This window comes from Dermacentor silvarum, chromosome 10 (genome assembly GCF_013339745.2).
Source record: "Dermacentor silvarum isolate Dsil-2018 chromosome 10, BIME_Dsil_1.4, whole genome shotgun sequence".
In the NCBI taxonomy this organism is placed as follows: domain Eukaryota; kingdom Metazoa; phylum Arthropoda; class Arachnida; order Ixodida; family Ixodidae; genus Dermacentor; species Dermacentor silvarum.
In genome coordinates this window covers 44,476,205-44,488,668 of record NC_051163.1, presented here as the reverse complement: position 1 = coordinate 44,488,668, position 12,464 = coordinate 44,476,205, and the positions used below count along the sequence as shown (strand labels likewise).

The window sequence follows — 12,464 nt, the reverse complement described above, 5'->3', positions numbered from 1 at the left end:
ATTGCTTGATTGGTTGACGTCTCCCCAGGTGACAATTTAGGAACTGGTGTAATGGATCCCCGACGGGCGCAGCGAATCGAATCTAGCATGCTTTCTTTGATGCTTTCCCATGATTCACAGGGGTCGAAAATCTCGGTCATATACCAGCGGGAAGCCTCACCCTCGAGGTGATCGCTGTAGTAGTTTAACTTGTCTCGCTCCAGCCATCCTGCGGTTGTAGCCTTGGAGTCAAAGAAGCGTAGCCATTTGTCCAAAGGGGCGTCATCTTTTGCTCCTCTGTACTTCGGACTGTTTATCACATTTTCGGATGTGCTCATGATGCTGCTGAGTTTGATCATGTCGACTTAATGTGACGAAAAGACCATGATGTCAACCCGAACACTGGGCTTTATTTCTTCATCGCGCGCGCTTCCTCTTCCTTATTCACCGTCATCCTGCTGAATGAACGAGAACCGTCATGTATATATATGCGACTCCTAAATTATGAAGTGCAGCTATACAAAGCAACAACCTAAATAGTCAACACCAAGGTTGTCTGCTACGTGACACACACCCAAGCTTTGCGCGACGAAAGATGTCATGCTGCAGAGATTGCGGAATTATGTTGTTGTGCTGTCGCTCAAGGTTGCGCAATAATCAAGCTCCTGCCACAAATTTCGCAGGGGCAGATGTGTATCCCGATGACGGAAAGTACAGTGCATATTACATCGAATTTGCTGGAAACGGAAGGTACGCCATGAAGACACGCGTGAACGGCAACGAGACGAGGGAAGCCTGCTGTACATCTTGTTCAGGAAGCTCCATTACGCCCCGTAGGTTGTTGACGTTACCTTCTGGTGAGTTATTTAATCTGACATTTCCGTGAGACATTATTACTTATCGCATGGTCACTTCACTTTGTTGCAAAGAAGCAAGTTAGCTTCGTGAATACAAATGGTTTCTGCTGTAGGCATGACTTGAAAGACAAACCGCGTCTTACGTATCAAGTGTCACGCATGCTGCCAGGTCGGGTTGGTTGTCGTGGGTAAGGCTAGGGTAAGGGACGCGAGGGTAAGGGCCAAGATAAGGGATGGCGGGCGTTGGGACCCGAGAGTGAGGAAGGGTTACGAGTAAAGATGTGAGGCTAAATGGGGATTACGGGATTCACTTTCTCGAAGTACAGAGAAGTAACTTAGTATGCAAGCTGAGCTTGAGGTCTGAATTTCTTAACCACACTGGCAGGAAGACTCCGTAACTCGCATTTATTTGAATTAAATTATTGACGTCGAAGTCCACTTGTAACTGACCTGAGTTATAAATGGATGTTATTAAATACTGAACATCTTTTACATGACCGACTTCGTGCCGTCAATCCTACGTTTTTTTTTTTTTTTCACCGATTACCACAGTTCAGCACCACCCTCACCTGAAATAAACATTCCTGAATTCAATTTTTATTGCAATAGCAATTATATGAACACTCAGGCCGATTTCTGCCGTGGTCGTCACCGTCGACGTGAGGTTCCGTATAATGTAAAAAGGCGATAACAGCGTCACCGCACGCCCTACGCTGTATGTGCGAGTGACCGCGTGCGCAGGGAGTGTATCAACGCATCTCTTGCCCGCGCGAAAGGGAGCAAAGCTGTCAGCAAGTACGCCGTCTCTCGGCGCGCGCGAGGCACCCGATTTTGCCTCAATATTGCGAGGCATCGAGGTGAGAGGAGGGAGGGGGGACAGCGACTGCCGCGGTCATCGAGTGTGATGCGTTCATGTATATTGTGCGCGCTGACGCTATGCTTGTTATTTTGGTTAGCAAGCCAATGTTTACCAAGTCGATACAGCCGTTAAAAGTACTGTTCGTACTTCGTATGGCTCTTTGCTAATTTTCTATCGCACATCGATGCTTCGCCGTTCAGGCAAAGCTGCGACGTTTTCTTGCTCTGATTAGAGAGGGACAAAAGCGTGAGGTTTGTGGCTTTTCAGGCATTGCATGATAGCGTTTTTTAAAACATGGAAAAGAACAAAATACATGACGTTAATATAGCCAAAGCTCGACTACAGTACAACCAAAACAGACTTGTTTTGTGCTTCTGCTGCAGCATGGAAACTGCGGTCGAGGCCATAGTCGAGGCACCGTATTTTCAGTAAGCATTCAACTCAAGGAGAAGCTTTAGTTCGGGGACTCTTACCTATATACATGGGAAAGGAAAAGTAATCTTTGTCGGTAACCAGTGCACCAATAATTGACGTTTGATGCATTCAAGAGGAAAAGGTAAAATATAGTCACTGCTCTAAGCATAGTTTTGATTTAGTCCGCCAACTATTTGTTAAATTTGTTAATAGCAGAATTGAGCTCTTAGGAAATGGCAAACACGTTTACAACTCTTGACTCAATAATCAACATAATGTGATTCTGTAAACTGCACGTAAATCATCTAAAGTGAACAAAACTGATGTATTATACAACGCTATAAAATATACCATTGTTATTCGATTACGACTTTTGCAAAACACTTCGTAAACCTTGCAACAAATTCATATGAGTTCGCGTTTCATACTTAAAGCTTGTCCGCTTTAGATGGTCTAACATATTCTGTTGATGGAACAGAGATATCTGTTTTTGGAGCTGACGTACGCGTTAGTCAACTTTGCGCTTCTATTTTATTGCGATAGCAATTATATGACTGCTCCAAGCGCATTTCTACCATCGGCGTCGCCGTCATCGTCGTCGTCGCCGTGAGGTTCCGTATGAAGTTTAACTACTATAAAAATGTCACCGCGCGCCGTACGCTGTATGTGCGTGTGAAAGCGTATGAAGGGTCAGCTGGCAATCGCGGCTCAATATAGTGCTCGCGAGGGAGGAAGGCACGCCGGAAGCGCGCGGTCTTCCGCGCGCGAGGCACGGCAGTGAGGCGACGGAGAGAGAGAGGGAGAGGGAGGGTGCATTTTGCGCCGTCGCCTGCTCTTCACAGCGCGGCCGGGCTGGCGCCGTATCTTGAAAGCGATCTGCTATCTGGGCGAAGTGCACACCTGCGTGGGCCTCATTTTCAAAGCGATCTGCAATGGGGACAAAGCGCATGCGCCGAGTGCCGGTACGGTAGCTTTTGTATGCGCTGTGCTTTCGATGTTCGCCTTGGAGCGAGACGAGAGGGAGCACGTGGGTCAATTTGCCCGGTGCTGCTGGCGCGCTTTCTCACTCCGGCGTTTTCACAGCGAGTTTCCGAGGTCATCGAGCGAGATGTATTCATGATTAGCTGTAGACGCGTGATACCTTACTTGTCTATTTAATTAGTAAGCGAATGTTTACAACTATATACGGCCCATTAAACTACTACCGTTGCTTAGTATAGCTCTCTATTAATTTGCTATCCGAATCGATGCTTCAACTTTCGATCGAAACTGGGACTTTTTTTTGGGTAAGCGAAATCGGTATGTGAGGTCATAGCATAAGTTTGTTGTAAAGACGATCCAACAATGCGTGCCTTCGAACGAAAAAAAAAACAGTGTCGGACATATTGGTTAATTTCCAGGGCAAAATGCCTCATCGCGGGCTTGAGCAGCCCATGTAACGCGTAGGCGGGTAACCGGTGTTATATTGGTGCTACAGAAAGGGCGCCAGCAGAAGGGAACAATTTATTCCACGTTCGCAGCTCTCTCAAGCGTAAGAGTGCATTTCGTAAAGCCGCAAGAATGGCGTGGTTACGGTATCAAAAATATTCGTAAGCTGGGTATCTGTTTGTTTCTTTGTATAAAATTGTGGGCCTGCTGTTTTGGTGAACGAATTGTTCATGCAATATGAATGAATTGTCGCGAGAAGCAGGAAACAGCGTAAATCACTAAGATGCTTGTGTATGAGTGGACAGAATTTTTTTTAATACAGCTATCAGGTGCGTACACGAGCAGTGATTGAACTTCACATTGGAACTTTGTTTCAACTGTTTAGTTTCCTTAAGGCCTGGGCTTTCAAACGTCATTAGATGCAACCATTGATCTCTACTATGTTTTGCTGAATGCCGCTTCCCCACTCGCTGAACCGGGTGTAGGTGAAGCCAGCGGAAATGCGGTGTCATGCGGCGGCTTATTCCGGAAGCACGGTGTATGCTGCACTTACTAATGCATGCAGTCACGTAATATTGCTGCCGTAAGACTTTTTTCTTGGGGGCTTACCCGCGTTTTAAGCGTCTTGTTGTGTTTATATGTTTAAGAGCTTCAACAATAATATGATCTTGAATGCGAAAGTTCATTCTTGCATAACGCGTTTTCTCAGTCAGTAGTATTTTCTGCAAGCGCCACTCTTGTTAGCGACGCTTTTCGGCGCTGTAATAGAAAATTCTGGGCGTATTGCCGAAAGACTTAAGTCACAACTCAACAGGCAGGTATTTCAGCGGAAGGAAAGAAGAATTGCCGAACACCCGTGCACGCGAAATGCCACTGCAAAGTCGCAAAGTGCCAGTTTCGAGGACGAGGCTGACTTCAGTCGAGGCCGCTTTGTGTGCTGGCTGGCACCCTATAGTAGAGACCAGTCGACGCAATTATTTACTCGCCACCTAAAATCGTTTCCTTCGAATAAAACATGGCGCAGGAATTCTCTACACATGTATCGTTTTTGAGAGCAAGGGGTAAGCCATGTGTTGTGTCTCGAAACCGAAACAGGGCTTCAGTATTTACAATTGCGACATTATTTGCAGGGCATTGCAAACCGGGCTCTGATTATGACATAAGCTGCTTTCCAACCAGCAACGAAGATTTTAAGCCGGACCCGCCACCACAAGGGAAGCCCATCGGCCCTTTCCAGAGGGAGGTCGATGGAGGATCACTCCATGTCACAGGCAACCTGCACAAACACATGGTGCCTCCAATGACTGTCAGGGACCTATATGTTTCTGATGCGAGACCAGGAAAAAATGGCACCCTTCTGGCGAACTTGACCTGGACATGGCCAGGGAAGCACATGGACCATGGAACTGGTTGGTATTGGCTCTGAAATCGCACCGTGGTTTATCTCAGCAACCTACTGTTTGCAGTTGACATTGCCCTGTTCAGCAACGATGGCGATGAGCCGCAGCAAATGATTGAGGACCTTAATCGAAAAAGTAACACTAGTGTTGAAGGTTGGAATGCAGAAGACAAAGGTAATAGCTCGACAAGATAATTCGTAATTGGCAGACAGCCTTTAGAATATGTGCAAGAGCACGTTTATATAGGTCAATTACTCACGGAGCATTCAGATCACGAAAAAAAATCTTCGGAGCAATAGAGATAGTGTGGAGCTCATACGGGAGTCATTACCAAATCATGAGCTTCAACTTACCAGCTATCCGCTAAGAGAAAAGCCTAACAGTCATTGCATTCTAGGGTTACCAACGAATGGGGCAGAAACTTGAAGCTTAACAAATAAGTTTGAGAAGAAGCTACGGACAGTGCAACGAGCGATAGAACGAAAGATGAATAGCATATAACACGAAGAAGCAGGAAGACAGCAGTGTGTATTACAGAACAAACGGAGGCAGTCGACGTTAGTTGGCATTAGAACAAAAAATGGGGTTGAGCAGGCCATTATAACGCATAGACAGGTAGCTTACATTGGTGCTACAGAAAGGGCATCAACAGAAGGGAAGCCCAGTTGAGGTCGGCAGAGAATTAGATGGTGTGATGTATGTAGGAAACTTGCAGGCACAACTTGGAATAAGCTAGTGCAAGACAGGGGTAACTGGATTTCGCTGTTAGATGCCTTGATCCTGCAGTAGACATAAAAACAAGCTACTGCTGATGATGACTGCGAAGGACAAAATCACCTTGATGCTTGAATCAAACCTGCACACTTGGTCAACTGGGACGAGTTCCGCGCGCGATAAGCATCAGTAAATGAATATAATGATGAATACTTCAGGATGCCAACATTAAGGTAGGAAGGCATTTCTATGTTCCTACTGGCCAGAACTAGCTATCAAATCAAGTCAAATGAAGTCATATATTTCGAAAATCAAATGTCGCGGGGCACAGTCACAAAGCCACAATCGGCTTGACAGAGGACTGTGCCCCATAAACATGGCAAGTGGGGCATGCGAGTACATATTTTTTAATGCGTACATGGTAATGTAGATGACACATACAGAACACACTCTTAATGTACATATATATTGTAAAACAAAGGAGTCTTCGCAGTAGAAGGGCAGGAAAAGGGAAGTTTATTATTCTAAGGACAGTAGCAACGCATCCATACTGGCTGTTCGAATCAGTCCAGCCACGCGAGATCCCGAGCGAGCCTCTTGCGCTCAGTGCGCCAGTCCCCGTCGCTGTCCTCTTCCTCTAATATTTAACATACTCCGGGGACTGGGTGGCGAGTTCTAAAGGGTACAATTTCCGCACAGGTCGGATCATCTGTGAACCACTGGGTATTTTAACTTTACATGCACGGTCGTTGCCATCTTTACTTTGGATGTATGTCACTTACTACCCGAGTCTTCCAGAACATTCTGGGAGCTTTGTCTTCGGGAAAAATCACAACATCACCTTTACTGATGCTCTAACCTTTCGATGCTTTCCTCAAGTGAACGCTTCGAAGTGTCAGGAGATATTATGGAAGTCATCGCTTCCACAGTCGTTCCATTATTAGCTGCCTGTGGGACCCACAAACTGAGCAGCTCAATATTTCTTTCTCCCCGTTCATCCGACGTTTGAGGATCAGACATGAGACAGCTGCCTAACAAAAAGTGAGACGGGGTTAGAATGTCTGGCTCTTTAGGAGAAAAGTGAATGAAAGTTATGGGTCTCGAATTCACAACGGCTTCTGTTTCAGTCAGCAGAGTTCTATGTTGCTGTAGGTCAACAGACGCCCTTCCTAATGACTTGCGAAGGCACATCTTCACAATCCTAACGAACCGCTCCCAAAAACCACCCCACCAAGGAACTCTCTCCGCAATAAATTTCCAAGTTATGCCGTGGGAAGAGCAATACTGGCTGACTTCTCTTTCGTCAACAACTGGTGCATGGAAGCTAACTCGCGTGCAGCTTTCTTAAATGTTGTAGCATTGTCCTAGTAGGACATTCGCGGTGTTCACGATTCGAGCGTGAGGGCTTCCGACGCCCAGATGAAACGTCAGCGAACAGTCGCCTACCCCGAGTTTCGGGAGCGCAATGTTGAGTTCGAACGTCAGCGTCGTGTCGCCCTGCAGGAGCCCGACAACGGGGATGCACGCCTCGGCAACGCTAGCGCCAAATTCCTCAGAACGTTCTCAACCGGAAAGTTCATGATAGACATGTTCGCTTGGGTGATACCTAACGACTATACGCACATTCTCATCGTGGGGGCAATATTCACTACAGCAGACCCACCTTAGTCACAGCTTCGCTGGCTTCCATCTTCAGAGTAGTGGAAGGGCTTTGAATTTTTCCTTTCAACAGTTAAACTAAGCAGCTTCTTCAGCTGTGGACAGAGTTGTTCGTTAACAAGTACTGCTGAATTAGGCGGCTGGTCGAGATCAGCTGGGCACAATTGTACTTTACGAGATGCTTTATGTAGACTGTCCCTTTTTCTCGGCAACTAAACTACAAAATAATATTTGCTTATGTTGTGTCCTTGCCTTCCCGGGGCCGCTGTGGCGGATTTCTATGCCATCCTTCGAGACAGGTTCAATGATTGCTCCCCCGATATTTCCGAAAGTGACGGTTTAAGCTCTCTCCTATCATGTCAGGGATGCCTTTAATCTCGACATTACGTTATCGCGAGCACTGTTCAAGATTAACAATCCTCTAATCATTGGATGCGATTTGTTGATTCAGCTGCTCAAATTCAGTAGTAAAACGTGCGTTCTCGTCCTTTATTTCTGAATTTTGTGTCGAGGTCGCTAGCTGTGCCATCAGCTATTTTTCTATGTCTGTTTTATACTCGGCCGGAGGATTGTTCTGAGGGTAAACACGCCAGAGGGTCGATATATTACATTGACATTAAAACCCTCTGAGCGATGGTGCGAATTACTCGTGAGCAACGACGATCAAAATGAAAGGCACGGTGAAGCGCAGCAAAGTCTTCAAGTGTAATCACTGGCAGTATCAGCATTGACATTTTTAACAAGCGATAATTGTGGTAAGATTTGTGCCAGGCAGCTTGTTTACGCGCTCCAAATGTTCAACACGGCAAATTACAGTTCAGGCAGAAAAGGGATAAGAAACATCCATTATAACAGAAGCCGGCTCCATGTTTCAACTGGTTATTACATACTTTCGGGCCAAAAAAAAAGGTAGCTGAGAACGTCAGTGTTCAAATTTTCCTTTGTTCTTTCAAAACACATGTGCTTCAGTTTTCCAGAATGACAATATCGCTGGCATCATTACCCAGTCTGTCATCGTTAGAGGCAGGCTTTCTTCAATTTGTGTAAAGGCCACAAACATGGGGAATATTTGTCTGCTGCCAGTGATATCACTGTTGGAGAAAACGATAACATCTTCATTAGCATTTTATAGCCTCTAAGATAATATAAAAGCCAGTATAGTGGGTGCATGTGGGGTGGCGAGCACGCATAAAAGAAGAACGACGGACAGTTCTTGAAGCAGTGCGAATGAAACACACATGTTTTCCGATGAAGTTACGAAAGGGAAACAAATGAGCAAAAGAGTGAGAAAATACACTGAAGAGGCCGGGGCAATCATATACACTTTAATAACCATGGTTTTCTAAGTACATAAGTGCCCTCATCAAATCTGAGGTAAGACCAAAGAAACAAATGCTAATCAGCTTTTAAATTGTATTTTTAATTTTCTAATGCTATAGCACTACGTGCTGACTTTGCCCACTTTAAAGGTATCACCGTGTCATCTAAGAACGTGGGCTGATTCCGATACAATGTACTCTAAAAAGAGCTCCTCAAACAGCCTGTAGTCTTTTTATTCATTTTCAATAAAACCGATTCTGATACTAGCCTTCTATATGGAAGAACGCAAGAAAATGACATCTCAGGCATGCGCCAAATAAATGTTGCAACGAGCGACTTTTGTTCGAGACGTGGATGCGCGCGATCACGTGGCCTTAAGGTTGATTCACACTACATCGACAGGAGAACCATGTTGGGCTGATGTTGGGCGAGCAGTTTACAGGACGGAAAACGCTGTGGCCAACAGTGGGCAGACCAAAATCGGTGCCGTATCGGCCTAGTGTGAATCAGCCTTTACGGTTAGAGCGATTGGCTGCTATGGCGTAAGACAGGGGTTCCATCCGACCATTGGTCACGCCGTTTCTTAGCAGTTCAGGCAGCATTCAACCATTTGGATGTATTTAAAAAAATTACCCATGCTTCTTGAGGGTATGCGAGCGGCTCACAAGGTGCACGAAATCGCCACTTTGTAAGAGATACGACGTCAACGTTTCTTTGCTAAATGAAAGTATGCAAGGACGCATGCGCGCGCGGTGGTTGAGATGTCGGTATTAAAGTAAGCTATCCCATATTTAGCTAGCGGTACTTCATTGAGGCCAAGTTTATTTATGTTTAGGTAGAAAAGACCTGGGTTTTCCGAACGTGGTTGTACAGCTTTGTGAACACCCAACATCAAGGCTCAGCTTACGCATTTAATAAGTTAACGCGTGTTTTTGGGACGGAAAAGCAATGTCCGTTATATAATCTCTAGCATTTAGGCGGCAGCAAAATGAATTGAATGGCTGCAGCATACACGTTTTGCATGCTTAGAGTGCGCATGAATCATCAGTCACAAATGTACGGAGCGCTGTGCAAGCACATCGTTCTTTCTTGGAACGCCTGGGAGTGCTGGTGTCGCGGCGCGCGGACACCTAATCAAGCGGGTATTTTCATATTTCACGCGTTTTCTATACAACGTGTAAAAACTAATTACCCGAGGCATAACACACTGAAAACGGCTGAATCGGGTGTTGTAAAACACAATTACTACTTTTCTACCGGAATTCGCACGCTCAATTCAGCAATTAAAAAGTTCGTCTATGAATCTCCTCCAATTTTCGATAGCTCCGTTATAAAAAAATTCCTCCTGATGCAGTACGTCACTGCTGACGTAATATCACTGGTTGCGTCCTCGCGTATTCTATATATTATTTGTAAAAGCTTGGTTACCGTTTTGCAGAGGCAGCCTGTATAATTTGAAGCCAGAATTGCAGGACCCAAACTTCAGCAGTGCCTGCAGCACAGAACATGCTTGAAGCTTTCTGTACGGTATTGAGACGTGTACACGCTGTTGCGCATGCATGTATTGTAATTACAATTATTAGACTACTTCCTCCACGATAGATTCTATGTAAAAGTGTATTCAGGAATAACGTTTCTTGATACACCGCTTAAATGTATCTACAGCCTGCACCAGTCTGATGGATTGGGGCAGGTTGTACAGTCGCCATGTTTATGAAAGCGAAAGCAGCCTCGTCGGCCACATGCTGTCCAGGCTCCGCGGGGAAATGCGAAAACAAAAGGAGAGGAGGGCGCCATTCCGTATTCCGCTTTCTTCTTAAGGAATCACATATATGCGCTAAAGGTGGTACAGTTCATTCTCTATACCGGCGTCTCTTCAAACGCTTCCCAATACCTGATGTATCCGACGGATGTTCTTGTACGAGCATGCCTCTTTGCAGTAGAACTGCCCTATACACCTAGGCTAGTTTAAATGTTTCGTCCAACAAAAACTCGTATTCAGGTGGCCTTTCGTATAACAATAAACGCATTGATGATGTTGTTGGGGTTTCTTGATTTAGTTTTTAGACACAGATGAGCCTATCGAATGGCTCTCATAATTCCCCTTTTGTACTCGTGTAATGAGCCGTGGTTGACTTCCAAATTAAATTGTTTCATGGAATCCGCTTTTTATTCGCTGCTGTGGCCCTGCGAGTGACTGAGCGGGTGGCCATTTGAGATGGTCAAAATACGCATTAACCTCTCCTATAGGAACTTTAGTATCGACGCCCTGTCAGAAAGAATGACACACTCCATTCTGGAACTCTAACATTTCTTTGGCGTTCTTCTGTATCCTCTCCAATAGCGTCGTCAATTGATATCCGAGCGAGCAAAGACTTCAAAAGCCTGGACGACCACTTCGAGTCCCAAGTGCAGATCGACTCAATGAGCTTGGTTCAGGGCGACTTGATACCTAGGCCGGGAGGAACCACTCACGTTGTAACGATCTCGCTTACACATGAATGGGCAGAGGAAAGAGAAAATTTCACAATGTGGAGAGTGAAGTTTGCTCTTAGAGTGAACAATAGCTACGGCCGGATGTCTGGGTTATCAAACATAGCGCAGTTGGCCTACGACGATTGGTCGAAAACTGAAGCTGGCTACCATGGCACCAAGCACACCTCAAAGATTCCAGAAGGCCTGCCGGCCAGGCCCACGACAGCTGGGAAAAGCAGCCCGAAATCCACACAAGGCAACTCCGCCGACGATGAAAACAATGACGACAAATCATCTACGTCACTAATTCCATGGCTCCTGGCTCTTCTTGCGGCAGCAGTAGTGGTGGGCTCTGCTGTGCTCTGGATTCTCAAAAGAAGCAAGGTTGGAAGTGATTCTCGAGTTGGCGAAAAGGGTGTTACAGAACTGGCTGAGACAACAAGTGCGCCACCGTGAAAGTGTTTGAACACTTTAGGAGTTAATAAACTTCTCAAAACACAATATTTTTGTTCGCATCACTACTAGGCTTGCATGTGTTCCTGAAATGTGCCTGGTGTCTCGGCAAATATTTTTACCTAATACCCAGAACTACTGTAGCGCATATGCAGCAGACTGGCTTCTACACTAATGCTACCATAGTGAAAAAAAAATTATTTGAGCTTATGCGGATAGCAAGACTCAACGCGACATCATCAGCCAAACTCTAGCTGCCGCTGAGTCCTTCAGGATGCCGGCCGAGGAATAGAGGCTCTGCGGATGAAGACCATCTTCTGCGGCGTTGACTGACTGGTGGATTAAAAAATTAAATTATGGGGTTTTACGTGCCAAAACCAGTTCTGATTATGAGGCACGCCGTAGTGGGGGACTCCGGAAATTTAGACCACCTGGGGTTCTTTAACGTACACCTAAATCTAAGTACAAGGGTGTTTTCGCATTTCGCCCCCATCGAAATGCGGCCGCCGCGGCCGGGATTCGATCCCACGACCTCGTGCTTAGCAGCCCAACACTTTAGCCACTGAGCAACCATGGCGGGTCAGAGAGAGTTTCCATCCCATTTGGCAAGAAAAGCTCAGGCGCCGCATTCACGTACGCTGGTCTCGCAGAAAGACTAGAAAAAAGTATGTGAACATCATGCGCGTTCTGTTACAAACTAGATTACGGATCAATGATAAGTGCTGTATGAATCGCAATTTGTAATAGATAGATAGATAAACTTTAATCCAAAGATATTTTTGTCTTGACCCAATGGGGCATCGCTAATGGTCGGGGCCCCTAGTCCAGGGCTCCGCTGGGAAGGCAATTAGTAAGAAACGCATGCCTAGAGCACAAGCGGCATTTAATGCCGGTTATAGAACAGGC

At 45.8% G+C, this 12,464-nt stretch overlaps 1 protein-coding gene across 1 annotated transcript; it reads left to right on the top strand.

Moving 5' to 3' along the window:
* The first annotated feature begins 669 nt into the window (after positions 1-669).
* Positions 670-11,561, top strand: LOC125941010 (uncharacterized). The gene is made up of 3 exons (XM_049657886.1): positions 670-836; positions 4,668-4,946; positions 10,975-11,561. Exons 1-3 carry the CDS (start codon positions 737-739, stop codon positions 11,559-11,561), a joined length of 966 nt encoding a protein of 321 aa, XP_049513843.1. The 5' UTR covers positions 670-736.
* The last annotated feature ends 903 nt before the right edge of the window (positions 11,562-12,464 follow it).